Below are 27,426 nucleotides of genomic sequence, written 5' to 3'. Positions count from 1 at the left end.
CTGTGTGTGACTGTGTTCCTGTGGGTCAATGTCTCTGTATGTTTATCCATGTCTGTATAAGCGCATGTGGCTGTATACATGCCAGGGATGCATCATTTTGTTGTTTGTAATGGCTGAGTGCTTGTAACCAATAACAAATCTACCTAGCTGTCCTCATTCTGCTTTCTTTTTTCCTACCCTTTTTTGTACATGTTTGTATTTGACACTTTGCTTTCCCAAGCATGCATAGTGCACTTTTCTGTATATTGTCATCTAACAAATATGTTGCACTTTTGCCTGTTTATTTGCATTGTTGAGTTTACTTTGGAAGAAGCATACTCTCTTTACCATTGTGAGTGGCTGCCATAAATGGGCAAAATGTCTCACTGCCTCATTATTTTTTTTTTTTTCTGAGTGTGTTTGGTTAGACAAGTCATCAGATCAACAGTGGTGATTGAAGCGATGCTTCAGTGCACATCTGTGCGCTAAGGGCAAAGGCTGGTCCGGGTTACTTCCTGGGTATTAGCTGCCTTATCGACAGAGCTGCACCGCCACGCAGTTATTTACCGGAGGCAACAACGGTGCTGGCCCACAGGGTGTTCTCAATGCTGAGACTTTCGTTGACGGGGGGGTCTCCATCTTCCTGTAACAGTTTAGATGACAAGTAAAAAAACATGATGAGCAAAGACAAACAAAAACGGTCAAATAATTGCTTTTTGTTAAAGAAGTTTTGTAAACATTGCTGGCTTATCTCCCCAGATATTCATTTGGTCATTCAAAAAACTGTCTAATTTGCAAAAAAGATATAAAGTTTAATAGTAGGCAACGTTTTGGTAATAGACAATGGTCAGACAGTGTGCGGCAGTTTTTTGGCAACTTTTGACCTCCTTGCCCCCCTCCGACGCACCTGTCTCATGTTCTAGGTGTGAAAAGTATTTTTCTGTACTTCATTCATGAAGTTGAAATTAATAAATGAAAATAAACGGAGAGACTGCTGTTCAAATTATTACCATGGATGTACAAGGTATTTTTAAATCTCCGACCAAGAAAGACAGGCGTCATGCTTTTTACGTAGAAGTGACTCAGGCGCCATCAGATTAACATAAAGGGGCTTAGTGCTCAATGGATGTAGTACTGTAAGCACTCACCCTGGTGAAAGTTCCAATAAAGTTATGGATATCGATGTTTGGTTCTTCTGCGTAGACGTATGATCTGATTTGTAGAAGGTCCTGTGCGACATCAAAAACATGGTTTAGGATCACTTACAGGAAAAAGAATTGAATAATGACAAACGATGCAAAGCTTCGCCTTACTTGCTCATCAAACATTATGTAACTATCTCCAATAATATATTACTGACATGGACACCACATGATTCTATATTATCCTTTAAGTTCATGCAGCAACAGTGTTTGCTCTATGATTTAGCATTTTACATTGACAACCTTTGCTCAAGGCTATAATTAGTAGACAACCTGCTTTGACACGTTTAAAAAAAAAAAAACATTCCCAGACCCAGACTTGTGTGACAAATACACCAGTTGTTTTACTTTCACTATTTCGTCTATCCTGAGGCACATATTGTTTGTTTTTTTCAAAAGATATCCTGTCACCAGGGGCTCAGAGAAGCAGCCCATGTGGGGAAGATGGCAGCTCAGGGTTTGAGTTAGACCCAGGGCTGCAGCTAACAATCCTTTTTATCATCGATTAATCTGCTGATATTATTATCTCAATTAATCCTTTGGTAATGGTACACAACATCCTCAATGTGTCTTGTTTCGTCTGACCAATAGTCGGAATCAGAATGTTTTGTTTTTTTTGTTGGCACTTTGACTTAAAAACATACTACAACAAATAATCGATTGTCAAAATAGTTATTTTCTCGTCGATGGATTAACTGATTAATCGGCTCAAGACCAATTTATCGGTTTGCCAATGGCAGCCATCAAATAACAGCAATGCTGTCCACCTGTGATAAGAAGGAGGTTTCTTCTTGACACCAGTTTGGTAACAATAGTTTTATTGACTTATTAGTCAGGATTATTAGAAATTAAGGCCCACCAATTGCAGACTGAAGCCAAACGTAAAATTTAAGTCAAATATAAATCACTACTAAGAAGTTTGGGAGACATCTACTGTAGCGGGAGCTACCACAGAGGCGGTTTTAAGTACGTTTATTGAACATAACTGCATCACACTGAAAATGTATGGACTTACTGACAATTTGAAAATCAAAAAAGTATCATCATGAATATTTGCCTTTTAAAAACCCAAACTGGTCGAACACTGAGGAACTTAAGGTGCGAAAAGAACAGGCCTGAGGTTAACCTCTGACCTTTTTAGACGTTCCCTGATGACTAGGCCACCCGGCTCTCTAGTTAAAAGACTACTCTGTCCTAATGAAAGACTTGCTTCTCCCAGAACACAGTCAGCATGTGCAATTACATGTATTCATCAGTTAGTTCACAAAAATACAAGGCGCGGCGATGGCATAATCACAGCGTTCTATTTGATGACTTACAGCAGCGGTTGGCAGTCTCTGTGTGCAGGCCACTGGGAGGCGTAGTTTCCAGTCCGTCTCTCCATCCAGCTGGTCAGTCCGCAGGAAACAGGATCCTGGGAAAGAGAGGACAAGAGCTGCCAATGATGCCAGATAGAAACACATTCACCCCTAGGGGGAAACAACAGATAGGCTTTTAGTTAAAGGGGGGCATCACAATCTCTATTTCTGACGGTGGTACGGATTGTACAAATCACTACATTGGATCTGCGAAACGTTGTGGGACTGAAATCATAACAATCACATAAAATGACATGTTTGGATGTGGTGTGTGTGTGTGTGTGTGTGTGAACGATGGAAGAACAATTTCAGTGTGAACAGACAATAAAGTTTCATCTCATCTTATTTATATTTCGACAGAAGCTGAAGGCTAAACTGTCAATTCTTGCTGGTTCCTGGTTTTCTCTCCTGATGTCCCAAATACATATCAAGTTCCCCAGTTTGAATAAATACATGAAAAAGGGCAATCAAACAATTTGGCATGGAATCGCAAATGAGTAGCAGCAACTTCTGTGAATGGGACGTAAGCTGCATATATCACTGTTGGGATGGAAGTAAAGGCATCCAACAAAGCCCATCCCCCCACTGGCTTTGCATGCGTCATCCTGCCCAAAACTCCCAATCCTGGCCTAGGGTCTTCATAATTGACCTAATGGCCTCCACATGGAAGAGAGATAACCAAGCACCATTTTCAGTAAAACAAAGCTGCTGTTTTTCTTCCCCCTGACAGGAAGACGCAGCAACAACAACAACAACAACATGCATCTAGCTTTACGGAGTCACATTTGGGTTTCTGGAAGCGCAAAATAAAACATGTCCCTGTGATGGCATTTTGATGAGGTTGTTATTTTGAATGGATGTGTGTGTACTTTGTATATGTGCAAATAAACAAGTGCAATGCAATTTGCCAAGTTTGTGCTATCACTGACAAATCATGCCCTAATCCATATTTGATTATTCAGATGAGGCATCCTCCTCTCATGTCTCCGGTTTTATCTTTGCATTGGATTTCTGTGTCCCTCGAGTTTCCTTTTCATTATCTTCCCATTTGAAAGACAAAATGAGTCATCAAAGATGAAGAGAGAACAGTGTTTTGTCTACGGTGCCCAATCGCGGCGTTACAATGAAACAAGAAACTCTCCACCACACTGCACTTTGAGTGATAGTTTAGTACTGGACCCAATTACAATTTAGACATTGTAGGACTTCCTGTCCTGGCTCAGGGCTAATCCATGCACCTCAGCGCCTTTCTTAAACAAGTCATGTCCCCAGCCAGCCAGCCAGCCAGCCTGTTGTGGAGATCTGGATGAATGACCAGCAGATGTTTACCATTTCTTTCAGAGGTCCTTAAAAAGATCATGTCAGCAGGAACACGCTGGTTCTACAAAGAAAGGCAGAAAAGAAAAACATCACTTCAACATCACTTCTTGATCCTGCACTTTTCCTCCTCCCTCCTCCGCTCTTTAACCGTAGAAAAGTAAGACTTTTAGCTTTTCATGGGCCACATTACCAACAGCCAGTCAGTCAAAAAGAATAAGCCCTCCAGCAAATCACCCTGTCGTGTGGCCTAAACAGGACCCTGGCCAGGTTTTACACTCTGCCTGACCTGGTCCCTCCACGACACCAGACAAATTCTCCGTTCAATTCATCTGGACAGCTTCCCAAAAAAAAAAGAAAAAATTTGAACCGTGCTAAGTGGTCGAGAGTCTAATAAAGATGCATTATGACTCTTGAAATGCAGGTTCATTTAGAAATTCCAAAGCTTGCTTTTTGTCAGCTACTGGTTTAACCTCTGCTGATTTAGCTTACGTTTCTGAATTGTAACTCACATAACTCTAGGGCTGGGTATCGATCCAAAAATTCCGGTACCAATTCAGATACCGTGACTTCAACACTGGTTCCCGAACAATACTTTTTTCGATACCAATTTTATGAAATCCTTTTTTTAAAAGAAATTACAACATTGCACATTACGGCACAAATCTTTTTATTCAAGTTTCAGCTCCTATTACGCGAGCCCCGTCTCTGTGCGCAACGTAGAGTTTTTTCCTGCGTGTAACTATGACGTTTACTGTAAAGCGAGCGGTATACTCGCCATTCCCGACCTGTCACACGACAGTGTGACGTCATGGGAGCGCCCTAACTATTTATACTCGCGCGTGGTGGTCGCGACACTGGTTGCAGCCTTCTCCTGAACAGAGGTGTCGCAACTGAGGAAAGGCTACAGACTATTTCTACGGACTAGAAAAAGAAGAAAACGGTAAACAATCGCAGAACTGGCAGCAGCATTGCCGTCAATGTTTCGATTTGATGACCTACTTGGTCGGATCAAGCCTTTCATTCACCATAAAAGAACCCATCTTAACCCAGTAAGTTTACAAGAGAGACTTGCAGTCACTCTGACAGTCCTGGCATCCGTCCATGCTTCCTGTTTCCGCTCTGGTCGCGCACTTTAAATCCTGGCGCGCCAGCGAGATCTACGTCATTTTGATGTCACGTTGTCGCGCGACAGGTCGAGAACGGCGACTGTAAAGAGGCCTTTAGACAGCCAATCAGCAGCATTATTAGATCTCGGTAGAAGCATGCTGCATGCTTGTTGGCTTACTCATGCTGCTTTACTCCTTAGGTATTAAAACTTGATATTGAATGACGAGGCATTTTGCGATACTCGATACTAAGGAGGCAATTTGGTCGGTGCCTAAAAAAGTATCAAATTTGGTAGCGAAGCCCTACATAACTCTGAATCACTCAGTCATCTTAGTGAAACGTGTAGGACAGCATGTGTGACCTTTCCTTCAGCTGCTCTGAAATGAGTGATTCAGAAAAGAAGTCCTCAGTTGGAAACTGAAGACAGGTCTCATTTCTCATGTTTCATGCACAAAGACTTCAGAAAAAAATCCACTCTGTCTGCGAGAAGAGCAACACAACAGATTCTCCAGGAGACTTAAATTAGATATCTTAAAACAACTACAAACTACAAATGGGATTTCAAGATGAAAAAAAAAAAAAAAAATGAAAAAAAGTACATCAATAAATAGCACTTAATTGAATTTGTGTTTAAGATCTAATTAAAGGCATTTTAGGTTCCCATCTGTTGTGTATGCATTGAGTTTGACAGGCTGAGGCTCAGCATTGATCACAAGATTACAAAATCTTTACTAACTCCTTTCACCTCAGTCACCAGTGGAGCACAGAAGATTAACAACCCCCTCATTATTCGCTGTCATATAAATGGGAACTTGACAGTCCTGAAAAGCAAAACCACTCACAGATGTGGCCGAAACACTCTTTAACAAACCTTTTCCACGATTATAAGATCTCCGACTTGAATGCCGCTGCTTTTCACCTTTACTGTGCCTGAAACGCACAATAAACAAAGTTTAAAGTTAATCGAGTGATTGGCAACGGTGTATTTTACTTCATGGGTTGCATATGCTAAACATTATGTGAGCGTTTTCACTTAAAATGTGGGCCGTCTATTCTAATTCCTTTTACATCGTTTTTTTTTTTCTTCAAAGATCATATCTGAAAAACATAAGGTTCTCCTGTGTATTTTGAATAAAGTGTGACTTCAAAAAGCACGCGTCTTTGGGTGAACTGTTGTCCCGCATGCCTCACCAGTCACCCCAGTGAATTTGGGGAAGTCATTTTCCCTCGCAGGTTTGAAAGAATGCTGGGGGAGTTGAGCCTTTTTCCTCTCATTCCGTTTGGAATGAACAGGCAAAATTGTTTGGGAGAGATCACTGACCCTTGACCCGTGTCGTGACCCCGGGGCTTTGCATATGTAAGGCATTAAAGCACATTAATATTGCTATGCAAAAGGCTGCAAGGGACTTCACATTAGTGCTCTGCTCCACTAGCGCAAAAAAAACATTTTACAGATTAGACAGCAGCATCATGTAACACCATTCAGATACAAAATGTGGCAAAATATACTTCATCGGATAAGAGATGAAGCTTTGATTACTATAAGGAAGTGCTTTTACCTCATGCCCATTTGTTGTTTAACATCACAGCTGCGATGATTCATTTATTTAACTGATTAGTCGGGGCATAAGGAAATTAGCCTGCAATTTATAGGGATCATCAATTAATCGCTTTTAATTTTTCAAGCGAAAAATGCCAAACATTCACTGGTTCCAGCTTTTAAAATATGACGATTTGCTGCTTTTCTTTGTCATATATGACAGTTAACTGAGTTTCTTTGCTTCTTGGACTGTTGGTCGAATAAAAAATGTGGGTCATATTGGGTGGGTCTATTTCATAGACAAAATGATTAATAAATAATCAACAAAACATAGAACAGCTTTAACCAATTTCTTCCTACGCGAGAAAACAACACACAAAATTGTGACACCATAAAGTTTCTACAAACCACAAGATATGCACGGGGGCCGCTATCATGGGGGCAACCAGTCATTGTGTTTATGGGTAAAACAAGCTGCCACATCAAAGGGCCAAAGTGATGGAAACCACAAGAGGTCCCCTGCTTTTTATTGCTGGTAGCACTTTATACCAAGGCCTCTTATGTACACTTTTACATTTCTGCTTTCAATTACCCACCATTTCCCCTAGCCCCAATAAGTTTTAATAGGACAAACCTCCTACAGTTAATAGACGCTGATGCCAAGAAATAAGCAACACAGTTCAGATATCAACACAACCGAAAAGCATAACCAATGTTGTCGTCTATGCCTCCGATCCTCACCTCTTGTCGAAAGCTTGCTGTAAATCTGAGAGTTCATTTCTTTGTCTCGAAGGTAGCATCTTATTTCTTCAACTGCCTCTCTAATGATGGTAATAGCCAACACAAGACCCTGGAGAGTGCAATGTCAGAATTAAAAAGTTATTTCTCCAGAAGTAGAGAGAGAACAACATACCAACTTTATATGAGTGTGGGAAACTTTGTCTTTATGGGAAATACCTTATCAAATACCTCCTCAAAAAACTAACCGTAAGATGCAATGAACACAAAAGCACATGAAATTCGGTTGAATGACCATAACAATTAACAGTTAGTGAAATGCCACATACCAGAGGGACCCAGTAGGTGTAGAGCGCACCCAAGCGTAGCTCATTGATAAACTGAGAGCACGCTAAAAGCAAAAAGTACAAGTTGTAGAAGTACTTGAACTGATGGAACAGCACCTGTCAACATAAAACAAAGAAGCACAGAGTGAATTATTTGCTGTGTGGAAAGTTATTGTGCATGTGACAGTATCTGAATATGTACTGCTAGGCCATGACTGATTTTTGATAAAAGAAATTCTACGACACCATCGGCCTCCCTTTGCCTCGTTACAACACTATTAGTGACCTGTAGATGAAAACTCATCTAAAAACATTGATGTTAAAATGACTTCAGGTGTACATTAACCATTTGTTTCACACAATGTCAATATTGAATGTGTGACAATGTTTCCTTTACAGGGCTCCAGACTAACGTTTTTTTTACTAGGAGCACTGTAGCCCTTACCTGAAAATGTTAGGGGCACAGGCAGAACATTTAGGGGCGCACACCTTAAATCGACCTGCAACGCAATTTTTGACATTTTCAACAATTTTAACTCGGCATATTTTATGTTTTAAGCTGCGGTTGTGCTTCATTAAAGTGCTCATATTATGCTTTTTGGCTTTTCCCCTTTCCTTTATTGTGTTACATATCTTTTGTGTGCACGTTATAGGTTTACAAAGTGAAAAAGCCCAAAGTCCCCCCCAAAGGGCCTTACCATCTCCAACAGAAAACACTGTTCACAAACTGCTCCAAACAGCTCTATTGTAGTCCAGCCTTTACTTCTGTGACGAACGTGGTCACTTTGTAACACGTTATAATGCTCGCCTAGCTGCTAGCATGGCACGCCCTCATACTCTGCAACTGACTAGCTAGCAGTACTTACTGCGCATGTGCGACTCCCAACAAAGACGGAACGGAAGTGAGATGTCTCACTCTGTAGCTAAAACAGAGGGCTCAACACACAGGGTGAAAAGAGGAGCTGCAGCAATGTGGAGTACAACAAAAATGTGGTATTTTCTGAAAATGAAACCATGTAAACCTATTCTGGTACAACCTCTAAATACAATTATGAACCTGAAAATGAGCATAATATGAGCACTTTAAGGTGTTAAACTGGGCGGTGTCAGTTGCCTCTGCAAACTTTGTTTTTCCCCGCATGTTGTGGACCACATCTGGTGCAGAAGATACAGTTTATGGTGTTTTTGCTAAATCTAAGCCACGTAAACTCCCCTCAGCCATTCCTGTCGGAAACCGCCTGTTCTTGCCTCTTTCACCACGGCCTCCTCTGACTCTAGTTTATATCCTTGACGTTCCACCTCCGGTTATTGCTCTGGTGCCGCATGAAATTCCGCCGGATGCATGTATTTTCGCTTTCTTTGTGTTGGAATTCTAAACTCCGGTGGATTTCTGAGGACTATGGTTAACTGCTCCTCAGATCTCTGCAGGGTAAATCCAGACAGCTAGCTAGACTATCTGTCCAATCTGAGTTTACTCTCGCACTACTATTTTACAGTGGCTCGGTGCGGAGCTTAGCGCCGCCCATGACGATTGAGATTGGTTTAAAGAAATACCAATAAACCAGAGCACGTTTTTCTCCCATCCCGGAATGCTGTGTGGAGGAGCCAGACGCTCCTCCGCTCCGCAGCGTGTGGATGGTCTGGCAAAGCGAGACTACTCTAACTCGTCTACCTCTTTGCTGCTGTGAAGGGCCTGGCTCTGGTACAGCAGGAGCCGTCGATGGAGAAAGCGTCAATGGTTCCTTTTGCCATGGTTTACTTTTTACGGACGGACGGTGAGTGTGACGCCACGAAAGCGACTAATCACTCACGGAGCCTCCCCCTCTCACACACATTGGCCATCTCTGGCAGACTCGCTCCCTTACAGATTTTTAACATGAAATTAAAATCGCAGCCCTGCTTCAAAATAAAACTGCCCTTTTAGAGAATCCAATTTGGTTGACAAAACCAGTATCCAAGCTAATGTATTTTGATAATTCATTTTAGTCTTCTTTGAAAGAAGAGTGACGATTTTATCCTGGTTGTTGCACAATGTGAACACCCTGGGCTTCAAGAAATTGCAATGACTGACACTTTGCAAACCAAACAATTGATTTATTAAGAAAATGATCTCCAAATGAATCAATAATGAAAGTAATCTTTAGTTGCAGCCCTAATCATGAATCATTTTCTGGAAAAAAAAAAATAAAAACAAGAAAGCTTTTCTGGTTAAAAGTCATTGAATTAAAAACTTGACAAATTAAAAAACGTCCTCATATCCTCAAAATATGAATAAAATCCAATATTGTCCACATTGATCGTCCTTGTTGGCCTTATAAACAACCTAAGAGATGTGAAACAATATGCAAACATGGTATAGTAGTTTTTCTTCACTAGTATCATTCTTAAAATTAACACTCATGCTTCAACTTTGCCAAATTTCATTACCACCAGTGTGCAAGATGACTACCGGGGGGAAACGTGTGTCAACTTTGTTGATTTCCAAAATGGTTGCCAAGTAGAGAGCCGAGAACATGAAACCACGCACAGAAACATAAGGACTACAACATGTTCTAGTGAGAAGAACTTCTTGACAATGTAAATAAAAAACATCACAATTTGCAATGCAAAAAGGCTCTGCTCTTGTCTTTGGCTTTCCAAACAAATGTGAGCTACTTTCAATGTCTGACTTCATATACAAAAAAAAAAAGAAGATCTTAAGACAACTGAATGTCTGGAAAACAAATGCATATGTAAATCAGCCCGGGGAAAAGGCAAGGGTCAAAAACGCACAGCTTAACTGCCGCCAAATCGCCAACCAACGACACATCTGTCTCTGACATATTCTTCTAAGAATGGAAATGGGATTTGGTGCTATGAGACCATGTTGCTGTTAGTCCAAATGGGACTGAAACTATCTGAGATCTTCACCTTAACATGAGAAATTCCACTATTTTATGAATGACTAATGATCTCCTTACACTTTCGGCATGTGAAGTGAAGCGTCGCCAACATATCACACTGGTACATTCCTATGACAGTGCAAACTGTGCCATAAGTCATACAGAAAACATGTGATCAGCATCTGTGCCTGAGCATCCGGAGGCTAATGCTAATATATAGTCGTTTGGCATTTGGCTGACAGCAAACAAGGCTACAGTATTCTGCGATTAAACTAAAGTAAGCCTAAAAACACTCGTCATTTTTCAAATTTCAGGCACATATCTGATCTAGAGCTGAACCAATTAGGCGATCGAAACAAGTTAATCAAATTTTTGGATAATTGATTCATTGTTGGAGTCACTTTTCAAGCCAAAATAATAAACAATTGAGGTACCAGCTTCTTCAATGTGAGTGTTTTCCGCTATTCTCTGTTTTATATGGTTGTAAACTGAATATCTTGGTTTTGAACTGTTGGTCAGGCAAAATTGGTGATTTATAGACACCAGCTTGGACTCTGGGATGTTCTAATGGGCATCTTTCATTATTTCCTGACAATGTATACACTAAATGATGAATATGGTTGGGTTTTGTTTGGATTTTTACGATTCCGATGAACGAACCGGTACTTTTAAAACGATTCCGATTCCTAAACCGATTCATGAAAAATGACATCAAAGAAAGGTTAAAAGTAGCCTACATTTACGGTAGCTAGCTAATGGTAGACTACAGAGAGGGTGTGATATTTTTACGTCCGTTTCGGAGCGACAGAGGGAAAATATTTCAGTCGACACATTAAGTGGAACCGAAATGAGGAGCCGAAATTTGCGTTCTAATCCGGTCCGATTCCTACCGGTTGCGTAGGAACCGGTTCCATAGTGGAACCGGGTTTCAGTACCCAACCCTAATTATTAATCGAGTAATCTGGAAAATAACCGTCAGATCAGCCCTAACGTGATCCTCTGATCAACAGCGATTTAACATGAGTCAAACACTACAATTCCCACCCACTGTGGCTAGTAAAGTGGGCGGTACAAGATGACAGGTGAGAATGATGATACTTAGCGTTATGATTGTCTTAATGGGAAAATGTGTCCGACAAGTGACACTGAATCAGATCCAGGCTGAGAGAGGTGGGTGGTTGATTTGAGGGTTGGAGGGAGGGAAGGTGGAGGGGTGACCTTTGACTGACACTAACCGCAGGCAGGAAGGTGAAGAAGTTGTACTTCTGGTTGTTAATGACATTCCTTGGGTACCTCTGCTCCCTCTTTTCTGGGTGGCCGAGCCACACGGTGCGGGGACGGAAGTCCCCCATGCCACAGCATCTCGACCACGGGCAGCACCTGAGCGGAACACACCATTTAGTTCAATAGCAGACATGCTGAGAAACAGACAGTTATGTACATGACAAATTAACTAAATATTTAGGATTTAGTTGATTCATTTAAGCTATTTTACTTTGAAATGCAGACTCTGTAGATTGACTCATAACCCTTGTATTGTTGTTGCATTTTGTGAAGCTGTCGAGGTAACGGCTCCATTTTTAATGAATTTCCATGTCACATCTCTTAGTTAATGTGTTGCTTATTGCTGCTACAAACCCACAGAACCGACTAAGCTGAGCTAAAGGGCCGTGATCATGGAATTTGGAGAGATTTTGCCTTACAAGACAAATATTAACTTCATCTGGAAAGGGGTTGCCACTCCTTTCACTCTACCCAAACAAAGCTTTCCATATCAAGGAACTAAGAGCCCAGTGACTTTGTGATTAATAATTGAGCTACTCTCTAAGTTGTAAAACACTTCCTATAGACAAAATATAGGTGTGACAATTATAAAGACTCTATTTGATGGTTGCTTTTTAGAGAAAGGCCATTGAGCAACCAAAAGTTCCATGGCAGATGACTCAGTAATTAAACTTCAAAAGCTATCTTCCAGATGGCCGGGTTGGCTCAGCGGTGGAGCAGGCGCACATATACTGAGAGGTTTATGCCTCCACGCAGAGGTCCAGAGTTCGAATCCGACCTGTGACAATTTCCTGCATGTCTACCCCCTCTCTCGCTCCTTTCTCACCTAGCTGTCCTATCGAATAAAGGCGGAAAAAGCCCAAAGGAAATAATCTTAAAAGCTGTCTTTCAGGCCTGGAAGACAGCTTTAACTTCATTTTTTAAGTTAGTATGCTGTGTGATAACCCCGCAGCAGATGGGACACCAAACACAAGGTTCCTCTCCAACTAATATGCTAGAGCTGGGGTTTCTGAATTGCTTGTACCCAGGGAGAAACTAAACATATGATTATATCAGGCCTAAATATGAAGAGATATTCCTGTTGCTGTATTTAAGGATACCACTCTTGTATATGTTGGAGAATAACAACATCAAGAATGGGCTCTGTCATTGCCAAGTGATTAAGTAGAATAATCATGTTCCTCTTTTTAGACCTCAGAAGTCTCTCACAGAGACAGCTAACCTCCAGTGCATCCTACTGTAGATTAGGGCTTCAACTAATGATATGATACAGAGATATGGCCTTTTACACGGAAGACATGTTGGCATGTCGCAGCAGGAAAAGACACAGGTGTAAATAATAAAATGAATGATGGCTGAATCGTATTTAGCTGCTTCCGTTTCAGGTTCCTGATATCGTGCATGCTGAGTCACACACTGTAACAGTTCAATAGAATAAAGTAATTGTTAGTGTTAGTAATACCTGTGCATTTCCTACTATGATGAGTCAAAATATTTTCTGTGAAAGAGGCCCTTTATTTTTGTTATCGATTATACTACAAAATAGTTCCTCATTTGGTGGTTCAGAGTGTAAAATATCCGCCCAACATACCACGGTAAATCTAAAAAAGTCAGATTTTCCAGAACCCAAGTTGACTTATTTAAATGTCTTGTTTTGTTCAACAAACTGTTCCAAATCTGCAAATCCTCATTGTTAACTCAACATTAGAGTCATTTTTTAGGATGTAATTTCTGGTGCATTACACAGAGATGTGTTTCTATCATTTAGCGTACCCTCATTGACACAAAACTGAACATTATACCCTTCGTGAAGTTAGGATTTATTGCAGTGCATTATACTTTTGTAATAGACTGCATTAGTTCTAGCTACCTAATAAACTGGCAACTGAGAGTTTAACTACCATATTAGAGGGAGGGCAGAACATACTGTAATACATAAAGCAGATAGCTACAGGCCAATATTTCTGCATTATAACGCTCATGTTCACATCTTTTGTCTTTGTGATTATTACAGGAGGTGACATCACATCACCATGATAGCCTGATCAGACTATTGGCTGCATTTCAGAACTGTTTGTGCCCTGTCTGTGTTTCGCCATCATCATTTATGAGGCCTGCCCCTTTATATGCCTATGCTGGGATTTAACCAGCATGTGAATTTACCACACTGCATCTTTTTTTTTTAAGTCAGGGCCTAACGTACATTTCTGCATAACGTTTATGTCTGCTCTTTGACAGACTGAGCTCCTGTCTACCGAGCAAATATTGACATGGGCGTCTCATACACTTGCTCCAATTGCACCCCGGAACAAGGATATCTTCTGGAGCTATTTGCTAGCTTTAAAACAGCTACATAAAATCGCCACATTGTTTTTAACAACATATATCTGTCTTCTAGCCGTTGTTTTTTCGTGCAACTGCTTTTTTTAATCCCCTAAAACACGCCGCCGCAAAGCTAGTAGTTCTTGATACAATGTCGACGCGCTCCTGTAAACAGTGCAATGGCTACACTGACATTAGCAGAAGCCGACCAGCGAAACACGTCAACAAATGGCTTCGTATTCGTATTTCTGTGCTGAATAACTCCCTTACCCATTTCTGTGTTTACCGTCGTGTCTTTTCGGCCGTCTCACGGGTTGTAGGGGGATATTATCGGTCATTCCTGCAGCTCCTGGTAGCGGGTGGAGGCTGGAGGCAGCCTGGCTTGTAGCGCGGTTCTGGGCGGAGGCTTCCCAGCCGTCACTCACACAGTCAGCAGGTTAGCACTGCTGCTGGGACCTACGGTGCCAGACCAAGCACACCTATCTCAGCATGAGCCACTCACCCATTCCATACCATTATATTTTAGATTTTAGATTTCTGTTGTCAATAGACTGAACAACTATGTAGATAGATAGATAGATAGATAGATAGATAGATAGATAGATAGATAGATAGATAGATAGATAGGTAGGTAGTAGGTAGGTAGTAGGTAGGTAGGTAGGTAGATAGATAGATAGATAGATAGATAGATAGATAGATAGATAGATAGATAGATAGATAGATAGATAGATAGATAGATAGGAGATAGGTAGGTAGTAGGTAGGTAGTAGGTAGGTAGGTAGGTAGATAGATAGATAGATAGATAGATAGATAGATAGATAGATAGATAGATAGATAGATAGATAGATAGATAGATAGATACTTTATTGAGCCCCAAGGGGAAATTCAAGGTCCCACTAGCTTAAAGACATCACACACAACATACACATACATCATAAACAGCATGATAAAACAACATGATTGTACTAAGGGATGTATAAGCATGAGACGCTTGCAGTGACAGGGCAGGGACTGACCCTGTGATTCAGCATGCATGGTAAGGTGCTCTATGAGAGTGTGCGTCATGGTGGTAGTGCAAATAAGTCCAATAGTGCACGGATAAAGTCTAGAGACCAGCATTAAATATGGACAATATAAGAGAATAATGTAGACCCAGTAATATAAAAACTATAGCAGTGTAAGGATAAAGGTTTTTAAAAAAGATGACATTAAATATGGGCATTATAAGGGAATAAAGTAGATGGTAGGATAGACACAAATCAACAGTCAATATTAGATGTATGTTGCTTGAGTGATCATTTTTAGCAGGGAGTTAGCCTGCATTTCTTATCAGTTACTCTTTGTGTCATTATATGAAATTAACATCAATCAGAATCAGAATAAGGTGTATTACCAAGTAGGTTTTCACTTACAAGGAAGTTACTTTGGTGTTTGGTGCATACAATACACATAGTAAGAGGAATTAGAAATAAAGGCATAGTAGGGTAACAGTCAAGAACATTAATATAGAATAGAAAATTACAATATAGGCTTTATCAAAAAAAAGATACTATGAAAATACTATGACAAATATGTTTTTGAATGAGAATGCTGTACAGTTTAGTGCAGGGTGTGCAAAATATTGATCAGGGGATGTGCTACCTATATTAAAATACCTGTCCATCTACCTCTAGGCCTATATGGTGCTGTTTTTGGGAAAGTCCTGAGCAGTGGTGGAAAATAACAAGTACATTTTTTAGGTCAGCCTACTTTTACTTTACTTTAGTATTTCCACTTTATGCTACTTTATAAACAACCTTTACTCCACTACATTGGTATAACACTAGTTACTAGTTTTTCATTTTACAATGAAAAGACGTATGATCAACGTATAGAATATGAAGCATTATTATAGATTAAATACAGGTGAGAGATGATGTCAGTCAAGCCCAGACTGTGCATGTTAAAACACTCCTGAGAAAAGGTAGAATCAGGCAAAAATAAGTAAAGATACTTGAGGGGGTGGACCATGGGTAGTGTGTGTGTATATATATATATATATATATATATATATACATACATATACACTACCGGTCAAAAGTTTGGGGTCACTTAGAAATTTCCATTCCACTCCATTATTGACAGAATACCAGCTGAGATCAGTTTTTTAACCAGGGAAGCAGTTTTCAGATTACATTATGTGTTTACATAATTGCAAAAGGGTTCTCCAATGTTTTCTCAGTTAGCCTTTTAAAATAATATCAGATCAGTAAACAGAATGAGCCTTTGGAACATTAGATGAATGGTTGCAGATAATGGGCTATGTAGATATTACATTAAAGATCAGCCACTTCTTTCTACAACAGTCAAGAACCCTTTTGCAACTATGTAAGAACATAATGTAATCTGAAAACTGCTGCCCTGATTAAAAAAACAATGCAACTGATCTCAGCTGGTATTCGGTCTGTAATGGACTTTTGTAATGTAATGTAACTTTTGACCGGTAGTGTGTATATATATATATACACATTAATGTATATACCTCTACCTCAACAAGCCACATTAAATAAAATACATGCAACACTCTGAATAACAAATACTTTTATTTCTGTTACTTTTAGTACATTTTGCTGGTAATACTTAAGTACTTTCACTCTAGGGTTTTTTAATGGGAGACTTTTATTTGTAGCAGAGTATTAGATTATCGTAGCCTATTTCTACTTAAGTCAAGTATCTCAATATTTCCTCCAACACTGCCAGAAGTGTGATTTGTGTTGGTAAATTGTAAGGCTGAAGTTTATGGTGTTGGTTGGATACAGGGGTTTGAGCAAAAACCAGCGTAGGCACAGTATAATACTCTGCAATGTAATTAGCATTCACAGATATGTCTCTTTTAGATCTAAATCCTTGTAGGGGCCAACATTTGGAACATATTACATTAGCTTATAAAAACGGGTACAACTTTTTTTTATAAAATAAAATAGAAAGACCAGAGATGGGTGAAGGTACACTACTGTGGCAAAATGTACTATTTGTACCATGCATTCCCCCAAACTTTAAATTCAGGCTGTAATGTAGAAGAGGCACTGCAGTATTTGTTATCATGATTTTGGGCCGCCAACACTCGTTTTAGTGTTTCTATCCTGCACCATGCTTTTGCCTTTGCATGTCCATGTCTTTTGTATGTTATGCTGTGAAGGGTTTGGACATGCGTGTTGTTTTGTCCATGCCAGAATCTAATCCAACCAAATGGTCTGACACATAACAAAAATTGAATTTGAACATTATGATCATTGTATTTATTGTAGTCACTTGCACCCACTACTGCAGTAGCTTGAGTGCACTGCAATGACATTTAAGTGGAGTTTTGTTTCAAAAGGTCACTGTACAGTTGACCTAAAAATGGATTGTGGATACACGATTGAAGAGTGTGCTTCTGTTGTAGATGCAAATAGTTGTTTGTTGAGGATGCAAAATGGCAAGGGATTAATGGCTACTGGTGGGTCATGACAATAGAAAAAAATAAAATACGAGTTGTCTGAAGGTGAACAGATGTAAATTAGGGATTTTAAGTGCATTTAAACTTGCCTGTGCTGGTGTAGAAATTAGCATAGGGGCTACATTTCAGTAGCTGGTGTTACACCATCAAATAAGTTCCCATCCTATTGTATGCAGTCAGACATATTTCATCCTCGGGTATCAGCTCAAGTAAGTTTGGCAACAGTGTCTTTAGTTGTGAAGTAATGACAGGAAAAATACTGAAAAAGTCACCCTGATTTTATTTTTCAAAATCAGAAAATATTTAGGTGTAGGAAACATTTGAAAAACAAAACATTTACATTGTAAACAGGCCAAATTGGCTCAACATCACTTGAATTGTAGTGAACTTGAAAGCAGTTTTACATGGTTTGCTAAATAAAAAAAAAAAAAAAAGGCACAACTTGGCAAATGCATATCGATAAGGAATGTACAGCAGGGGCCTACAAAGTACTCTGACCATTCTGAGTTGCGTAAAGTGTCCAGTGATACAGTCATTACTGTTCAACTCAGCAGGTTGAGAAAGAAAATCTTTTATCGTATACTCAAATAATGCAACGGAAAATGTACAGAACATTGTGTTGAGATTTTGGGGGGGGAGTGAAGGACAACTAAAATCTAAACGAGGTAGAACTTACCCCCTAACCTCAAGCATTTGGTGAATTATAAATAAATTAATCATGCTACAAGTTGATACGATAACCAAGAAAAGTCTGACAATTACTCTAAATGGTTGCGTCACACAAAAATCGGACAGGAACGAAAAGTTACAAAATTGTTGATTTGCCCTTTCCCGCCCCCCCCCCCCCTGTTCAGCCATCACAATAAAAGCAGTGAAATATTATAAAAATGTAAATGTAACTAAAACCTGAAATAAAGTGCAGGCATGAGAACATCAAGCGTAGCATAGCTTTCAGAGCTCAGCCAACTAAATTTGACAATGCAGATTGACAAGTGGAATATGTTGGGGGGAGGGGGGGGGGAAATAGATTTTTGTCAACTGATGAAAAATATGAAATACAACGCTACAACACACTAATTTAACAATCTAACAGAGCCTTCATAACAACCTTATGGTGCAGTGAAAGACAACAGCAACATTGTACAATTCAGGTCAGGCACTTGGCAAATGGTTTCAAATTCATTACCTACTGTATCTTAGCACCGATGCAACCACGATAAAAGCCCGTTTTGTAAACTACATTATCCAAAACCGACGACTGGACTGTTGTACTATGATGTAACGGACAAGACACTGGAATAATCTGCCAGTCTGATCAAAGACCCCTTCAAAATGAGATATGCTAATGACATTTACCACTACAAAAATGTACAATGTCATAAAACCTATGGCGCGTGCGCACACACACACACACGCGAGAGGGAAAGTAGTCATTCTAGATACATGCAGTTAACTACACCATTTCTGAACACAGACATGGTGTCCTTAAAAAGTCACGCCCTGAAACTTCCTAGTAAAGTCACAATCCTTCAAAAGTATCAAGGAGACAGTCTTGAGTTAAAGCGGTTTTCAAGTAAGTTATACATTCAAACTTCTGGATAGACAGCAAAACAAGTCACAGGAAAAAAATACCCGCATATATATATATATATATATATATATATATATATATATATATATATATATATATATATATATATATATATATATATATATATATATATATATATATATAAGAAATAAAACTACAGTAGTTATATCAAGTTCAACTAAAAATAACACTTGAGAATCATTCAGATCTGGAGGGGAGAGAGCTGCAGTGAAGTAACTGGAAAAGTCTACAAACCTAAGCAGATTCAACAAGGGTTTCCCCCCCCCTCTTCTGAATATTGATTGTACCTCGTTCAAAAAAAGGAGACATTCAAAAACTGGAGTTCAGGTGGTGAATTGACTGTAGGCTAAAAAGCAGAGTTAACTGCAATTTTACCCTCTTCCATGAAATGTGGGAACTGCGATTTTGGTACGCTGTCGGAGCCGTTCTTTTCCATTTCGGCTATGGCGGCAGGCAAGCCAGAGTGGGATTCATCCATCTTCACGAGGCCTCCGGTGGATCCGATCAGAGGCCCACCGGCAGGACTCCCAGGGAGTGGGACGCCACCACCCTGGATGACAGAAATTTCATTGGTCTTCATGGTCAGGCCCCCACTGAAGGCAGCAGCATACTGGTTCCATACGGACTGGTCAAAGTTCATCGGGGGGACGCCCAGTTCTTTGGGGGCCTGCATATATTCTGGCAACACCTTGGCCTCGGAGCCCATTGCCATCAGAGCCATGGGATTATCCAGAGACAGACGCTGGCCACGCCGGGACGTGTTGTTCCACATGTGAGTGCCGATATGCACCTAAAACAAAAAAAACACAAGACACAGTTGATTACAATCCCATCACGACGCTTGATATTACATCATTCCCAAGCACACGATTAAAAAAGGCCTACTCGGCAACAATGTCGTACCTTTAGATTGCCTTTGGTGGTGAAAGCCCTGCCGCAGATGTTGCAGCCAAATGGCTTCTCCCCGGTGTGAGTGCGCTCATGGATCTGCAAGGCGCTGGCTGATGAGAAGTTCTTGCCACATGTATAACACACGTGCTGTTTGGTTGATCGTCGCGGTGCAGTGGAGATGGAGGAGGTCATGGCTGTTCCCTGAGGCATATGGGAGCTAAACAAACCATGAGCGCCCAAAGGATTCTCTGGAGGAAGCTTCATCTCCAGGCTTGCCAGACTTGATGGTATCCTCATGAAAGACATGTTACCAGGAACTGTTTGAGAGAGAGAGAAAAAAAAAAAAAAAAAAGGGGGGAGGTGGAAATTTAGATTTAAGCATCCAACATATCAGCCTCTAAAATATATTTCTGATTTAAGTAAATACTTTTCTAATAAACTCACCATATTCTGGCACGCCAGGCTCTTCTTTGATCGTTTTGGGGATGAAGCTGCTGGAAGCTGTGAGGTCAAGGGCTCCACTTGACTCGGTGCCACCTTGAGCGGCGCCATCACACGCTGGTTGAGGCACACTGTGGGCAAATTCATTCACAGCAGACTCTGGAGACTTGCTACCACTCCTGTTGTTGTTGTTGTTGTTGAGTGGGGAAGATGAGTGAAACGACATGGCTGAGTCCGAAACTGCAGGACTGCGGCCAGTCTGATACTCCTGCTCTCTGGGAGCCGATTCTTTGGACGTTGCCTCACTTTCCGAAGCGGTGCTACTCTGTCGTTTCAGTGCAAGAGCAGAGGTGAGATTCTTCAAAACGTCAAGGCTGGAAAACACGGCGGGGGCAGCGTGCTTCGGTGGTTGTTCCTCAGAGGCAGGCAGGAGGGAATCTGAGGCGTCGTTTGGCATCTGGGAGTTTAGCTCCGGCTCAAGATCCTCCATGCTTGCTTCAAAACCATTGATATCCATAGACTTCTCCTCGGATAGAGAGGACTCCATTGCTTCTGCTGCTTCAAACTGGTTTTCTGGCATCGGGGTGTTGGGGATCTGTCCACCCATGTGCATACGAATGTGCTGCTGCAGAACCACAGCGTTGGTGAACTTCTTCTGGCAGATGGGACACGAGTGCTGCATTTTAAGAGGAGTGTTAGCCCTGTGCACTCCGTAATGGGCCTTGAGGTTACCCTTGGTGGAGAAGGCGCGGCCACAGATTTTGCACTTGTAGGGCCTCTCGCCGGTGTGTGTGCGGTAATGCATTTTGAGTGAGCTCTGGCAACTGAGCACCCTATGGCAGATAACGCACTCGTTTGGGTCACTGGTCCTCTTTTCCAGGCCATCCACCATCTGCTGAAGTTTTGCCGTTCCAGAGCTTTGTTCTCCTACGAGGGAAGTACCGTTCATATGATGCAGTGCTCCAAGCAGTTCTTTAGTATCCTTCTGATTCTGATCCGCTCCGGTCTCTTGGCCAAACACATTAGAGGAAACGGATGGGGAGCCATCACTTGTCGACGGCAAGGATCTGTGGGAAAATTGGTCCCCTGCAAAGCTGTCAAATGTCTTGAATCCTGGCGAGGGTGACGGGTGGAAGCTAACAGCAGGCGGACCTGGCATAGGCGCAACGTCGGTCATATTTGACTCGTCCATGGGCACGGACATGCCAAAGGGAATGCCGCTGCTGGTGGGGATGTTGTCAAGGTGCTCTGGCACAGGATGTGGGTTCATGCCGATGTAAGGATACTTGTCCCTGTGCCTCTGGAAATGCACTTTGAGGTTTCCTTTGGTTGTGAAGCGGTTTCCGCAAATGTTACACTTGAAGGGCCTCTCGCCGGTGTGAGAACGCAAGTGAATCTGGAGAGCGCTGTCATTGCCGAAGCTCTTTCCGCAGTACTTACACTTGTGCTTGTATAACGATTCACCGTTCTTTATTTCTGGTGGGGGGTTCAGCATCTTCGCCTTGACTTTTTTGGAGGACTCAATCCCTGCTTGGATGCTGTTGAAGGTGCTCGTGAAACCCATGACACCCGATGACTGTGGCAGTTGTGCTGGTAAACGGCTAGCCAGATCTGGAATACCCTTCAAAATGTCCGTTTTAGAGGCCATAGCTCCCAGTCCTCCAGGTAGAGAGGTTGGGATGCTCGTGGGCAGAGGTAGTTTACCTTGCTTCATCGTCTCCATAGAAAGGCTCTGACTGCCGGTCCTTTTTCCTATCAGAGCTGCTGCAGCAGACAGCTGTTGCGAGAGATGTGCACCGAGGGCTTTCAGAGGGTCCATTACTGCCCCTACTGATGACTGGAAACCTTGTGGAGTCATCATGGCTACTTGGATTCGTATCTGTTCTGTGAGCTGGATTTGCTGTAGCTGCTGTTGCTGGAGGCACACCAACTGTTCCAAGATCATCGGGATGGTCTGTATCGCATCCTGCGATGAGGTCAGAGACCTATTGTTTGAATAGTTTTGGGAGACGGCCACTTTAGTGTCTGCAATGGTTTCAAGAGTGACATTTGAATCTTGCATTTTCTGTGAGGAATGGAAAGTCATCTCGGGGCTCACAGGAATCTCTGTCTGATCCTGCTGTCCCGAGTCCTCTGCATTCATGCTGGACCCTTCCTCTGTTCTTTCCAGGTTGTCCGTATTGCCATTTGATAGGGAATGACTGCTGGACTGGCTATCATCCTGGTCACTCAAAAGCCCATCAGGAGAGCCTTGTGAATAATCCTCAGGCACTTCATTGCCATCTCCATCTTTCATGATGACCACTTGCTGACTTTTAGTGCACTTTTTCTCATGCTCGAGAAATTCGGCTTCATCAAAGAACTCGGCACAACACTTGTTGCAGACCTTGGTCTCGTCCATTCTGAGCTTCTTCACATCATTTCCAGTCTCCTTGGCTTGATCGTCTTGAAGAATCCCTAAAAACAAGAGAATACAACATTTTAATTAAAGCTGTTCATACAGTTATGACAATATCTGACCAATACGAGTAATCAAAAATTAGAATAAAAACAGATTTTAACAATGTACTGTACAAAATACTATTAACGTGTCAAAATAAGACAAAAATTACATTAATAAAAGAACAAGATCCCCCATGCAATATTTTGAAATGCAGCACAACAGCCTTGCAAGATATTTTGTGGAGCTTATGTTAAATGTTCTTTTGATTTTATCCACTCCTTGTAGGTCACTGTACTGGCCTGTTAAGGACTTTGAATGTGCCTTCAGGGCCAGTAGAGGGCAATCATCTACCTTTGACATTACCCAGAACAATGTCCAGAAGACAAAGAGCCATGGGCATTAAATTACTGTGTTTCTGAAATAATCCACCAATCACTTGCTAAAAATCTAACTGGAATCTAGGTTTCACAATAAGAAATATCTATAAGCAGATATCAATGTCCCACTTGGTATTAAATAGAGTAGACATGAAAAACCAGATTAGGTTTACTATGCAAACATGGGCTAAAAAAAAAAAGAAAAAAAAAAAGGTGCAATCTAATGTAGATTACCGTCAAGCATTTTCACAGCCTGTGAAAGCCTGATGAGTGCTCCAAGTGAGCATTTTAATTTGTCTGCTAACCATGAGGGCATTTCACAACTGGGTGTATTGTTAAATGCTAATACCTCAGAGAAAGGGGGTAGACCACCTGTTTGCATTTGCCTAAGGAAACTGTTGGGACTTGTTAATTGCTCACCAGGAGGCATTGAAGAGTCACAAAAAAAAAAGTTGCAAACTGAATTACATTCTGATCTGAGGACACAGTATGCAGGTCTCACATCCAAACGCATTTGTGTAGGCTACTATAGTACAGCCACTTATCATAATTATATTAACTCCGATGTGTAACTGAAGAACATTTCATTAACTACTATTTCCAATCAAATGTTGTCGATGATGATATAAAAGTAAAGAGCCAACGCTCTAGGTCACCACTTGACGGCGCATGGCCTGTATGTGATCACCTTTGGTGGGGTACATGACACGAGGTCAGACTAAATATTCAATACATGGGCCAGTGTGGTTCACTAAATGTTTAATGTCTTAAAACAACAACTGATACAAATCAGAATGCACCGCGGCTTTCCAAACTTTCCTAATTATAAAAAAGGTGAGGTCTACCAGCAGCTACGGGAGTTTGCATATGGCAACACCAAAACGCACCCCCACCCAGTCTCCACAAAAAGGCCACTGCTCCATCCCCCACCTCTCCACATATGTACGAAAGGAAACAGTCATGCATTAAACTGGGGGGATTTATTGCCTTTAGGTCAGCTTACTCCAGAGTCACATTTCATACAGTTGTTGTTAGGTAGGTAGCATACATTTGTTTAAAAACCTCAATATTGGCGCACACTTGCCAAACAAATCCTACCCAAAAACAGTCATTTCCAAATAGGCTATGTATGTTACATTATATACAGCAACATTCTCAGCAAAAGGAAAAATTGGAATCAGTAGGCCTACATTCACAACACAAGTAATGGCAACTGTAACAACAGCCATCTAAATTCAGTCAAAAAGCTTAAAAAAAAAAAAAAAAATACCTACGCACTAATATTTGCCACCAATCAAAAGTGACGTGTCATGATAAATGAGACCAGTTGGAGATATCTGAATGATATAGAAAAGGATACACATAAAAGACATCATGGCCAGCCTATGCAGCCATTCTTTGCCACACAACTTCCTAAATGAATCTAAAATTTATCAAAAAAAACAAAACAAAAAAAAAACTCAACAGGTAGTAACACACGCTTCAATGTAGCCAAAAACAAAAGTTCAAACGGATTCGCCGACTTCAATTTTGCCAACGAAACTACTACTGGACAAGTAGCCTAATCGATTTAGGATGAAAATGGTCAATTAGTTAGACATTAAAACCACATAAAAAGTTCGAAATGTATGCCTTTATGTGAACAAAGTAAAAGCGTACAGTGTTGAAATTTTAAAACGCTCCTCGCGGAACACCTGTATTGTGTTTAAAATCATTTCTGAATGTGTCGCTTTCCCATGCATGGGGCTAAGTTTTACTCCTGGTCAATTCAAACGGACAGCAGCAGGTCGAAGTGCGAGGGGAACGATGTAAAAGGTAGCCCCCCCCCCCCCCTCCCCCCCAAACTTCGAGATAAAATGTCGATAGTTTGCAACATGGCATAGCGTAGCTAGACTTTTAAGTAACCAACTCTCTCATATATCTTGTGTGTAAACTTACCATTTTGTAACGCACCGGGATCGTCGGAGTTGATGTGCTGCGGTTTGGCTTGCTTGCGCCTCGACATGGTGCAACCATCAGGAGCAAAGAGTTGCCAACAATTTCCCTCTGCTTCTTCGACAACTTCTTTGGCTTTGAAAATTAGCCCCTCAAGTAGAAATGCGCATGTCAACGTAATTATTATTATCAATAATGCATTGCGATTTATCACGGTCCTCTGACAGCTGATTGGCTCCAGTCCAAGTGCTCACACATTATTCAAATGTACTCCCTATTGATGAGCGGAGCGGAGTGCCAGGAGGGGGCGGGAGGAGCCATGCTAGTGGCCGGACTGCGGGATGGAGGCAGGGTTAATAACACCCAACTCATCGCTCTCTCCCTTGTTCCTGAAAAGATATATATTGTCACCGACAGACATGAGCGACCAAAAGATCAGTCAAACAACATAATCTTGAATTGGTTGTCTGTGTACAACCTGTGGCACTTTCAACTCAAAACACCGGAATATTATATTTATGTGTCCGAATGCGATTAAATAGTAACTTTATGTACTTTGTGGTATTTATTTGATTTCCCATTGTATCCCTATCAAATGCATATATACAGTTTGGATCTTGTGTGGTCTTTTTCTGCAGAGACTCATGCCAACACTTACTGAAATCAGAAAGAATCAGAAACACGTTTGATTACCAAGTAGGTTTGCACATATTATAGTTATGATGTTGCTGTAAGCAAATGTGTTGCATCTGTGTGTAAGGAAATGTCAGTTGATGGTAATGTATCATTCTTCTATACACTCGCACACTGCGCGCACACACACACACACACATATATATATATATATATATATATATATATGGTATCACTATATGTTCTCATATTCCTTGGGGCATTCATTTGTTTGGATTATTCCCCAAAATATGGGATCACTGTTTATTAGTAGTAAGGGTAAAATATTCATCTAAACTCTTCCAAATACATTCAAAAGTTAGAGCAGGAATGTGCAGTCATGGAGGGTACACTCACATCAACTCCGTTTGCACATCTTTTTTTAGGCTGACATAAGTATTTATGATGTAGGTTTACAGAAGACGTTACAAAAATAGTACCAAGCATAACATGAATATGACATAAGGTAACATACATGCTTTTTTTTGTTTGTTTATTGTTAATGAAAGTTGTTGTTTCCCCACTTTTAAATGTACGGCTATGCCCAGAAACTTGTGTCGCTACTCCAAAATGCTATTCTTAAGTATGACAGACAGAGGTCACGTAATAACTGTGCATATTAAGTTTAATGCAAACAATAAAAAGCACAGTAGCATTACACTGGTGGTTTTTGCATTTCTTTTCCCCATTTGCAGCGATGCAGTATTTATTAATGAGGCTGAATTTGTCCCATAGTTTGTCCTGTGTTTCCTACATTTCAAAGTGCTGAGCTCTAATGCCCCAAAATATACTCGTAAATATCAGACAAAATGTCAAATGTCACCGCTAATCTTCAAATGTTTTATAATACTGGCTTAAGTGTTGCACTGTCAAAAATCAAGAGTTGTGTTGTGAAAGAAGGAGGATTCTGCTCCATATTAACATTCACCTTTTGGGCATTGTTGGTGTACGCAAAACATTCCAGGAAGTTCACTACACATTACTGAAGGCCATTAACACGAGGGGTGGGGGTGTGGGGGGGGGGGGGGGGGTCGGGGGGAGGAACCTTTATTAGTGCTGTGACAACCTTCTTCCTATTTATTGTAACCCCTATAAAAAAAAAGTGGTTTAAACAGGTATAATAGAACAACTGAATGGATGATCAGCTAATCAATAACACAACATTACTTCATCTTCTGATACCACTACAATCTCACAGTGATTTCTCTTCAAATGTGTGAGGGTAAAGCTCCTGACATGTTTAGTGATAACGCTGCATGTATGTTGATTTGGCTTTACAAAAGAATCCAGACCACACCTCTAATCTTCTAGATGATCAGAGCGTGAAGATATGAAGTATGTAGACAGGATATAGAACCTGCCTTGCTTGTATTTCATTCTCAGATTACCTTATGCAAGCAGGGAATTTTGTTTTTGGAATGTGACACACCGAGGACATACCAAGCTGCGTAGGCTACTAATGCTGCTGTACAGTGACACGAGGGGTCAGTTGAGATCAGTGGACTGTGAGAAGATGTAT

General features: G+C 40.9%; 2 protein-coding genes across 2 annotated transcripts in view; both read right to left on the bottom strand.

The window, feature by feature from the left end:
• Positions 1 to 14,481, bottom strand: part of atp9a (ATPase phospholipid transporting 9A) — a 49,204-nt gene extending 34,723 nt beyond the window's left edge. Inside the window, exons 1-9 of the mRNA XM_078255817.1 lie at positions 14,329 to 14,481; positions 11,688 to 11,832; positions 7,574 to 7,687; positions 7,248 to 7,356; positions 5,838 to 5,896; positions 3,869 to 3,920; positions 2,501 to 2,595; positions 1,128 to 1,208; positions 547 to 622 (exon numbers count right to left, since the gene is read on the bottom strand). Coding sequence (XP_078111943.1) covers positions 547 to 622; positions 1,128 to 1,208; positions 2,501 to 2,595; positions 3,869 to 3,920; positions 5,838 to 5,896; positions 7,248 to 7,356; positions 7,574 to 7,687; positions 11,688 to 11,832; positions 14,329 to 14,396 — 799 coding nt within the window. The 5' untranslated portion in view covers positions 14,397 to 14,481. The remainder of the gene's footprint in view (positions 1 to 546; positions 623 to 1,127; positions 1,209 to 2,500; positions 2,596 to 3,868; positions 3,921 to 5,837; positions 5,897 to 7,247; positions 7,357 to 7,573; positions 7,688 to 11,687; positions 11,833 to 14,328) is intronic.
• Positions 14,482 to 19,261: 4,780 nt separating this feature from the next.
• Positions 19,262 to 25,514, bottom strand: sall4 (spalt-like transcription factor 4). Its single transcript, XM_078255816.1, has 4 exons — positions 25,239 to 25,514; positions 20,484 to 22,937; positions 20,052 to 20,356; positions 19,262 to 19,938 (listed from the first exon to the last, which is right to left on the bottom strand). The coding sequence occupies exons 1-4, from the start codon at positions 25,303 to 25,305 to the stop codon at positions 19,495 to 19,497; spliced, it is 3,270 nt and encodes a 1,089-aa protein (XP_078111942.1). The 5' UTR covers positions 25,306 to 25,514; the 3' UTR covers positions 19,262 to 19,494.
• Between the last annotated feature and the right edge of the window lie 1,912 nt (positions 25,515 to 27,426).

Source organism: Sander vitreus, chromosome 7, assembly GCF_031162955.1.
Source record: "Sander vitreus isolate 19-12246 chromosome 7, sanVit1, whole genome shotgun sequence".
Lineage (NCBI taxonomy): Eukaryota > Metazoa > Chordata > Actinopteri > Perciformes > Percidae > Sander > Sander vitreus.
Note: the sequence above shows the minus strand (reverse complement) of the source record. Positions and strands in the feature narration are given on the sequence as shown.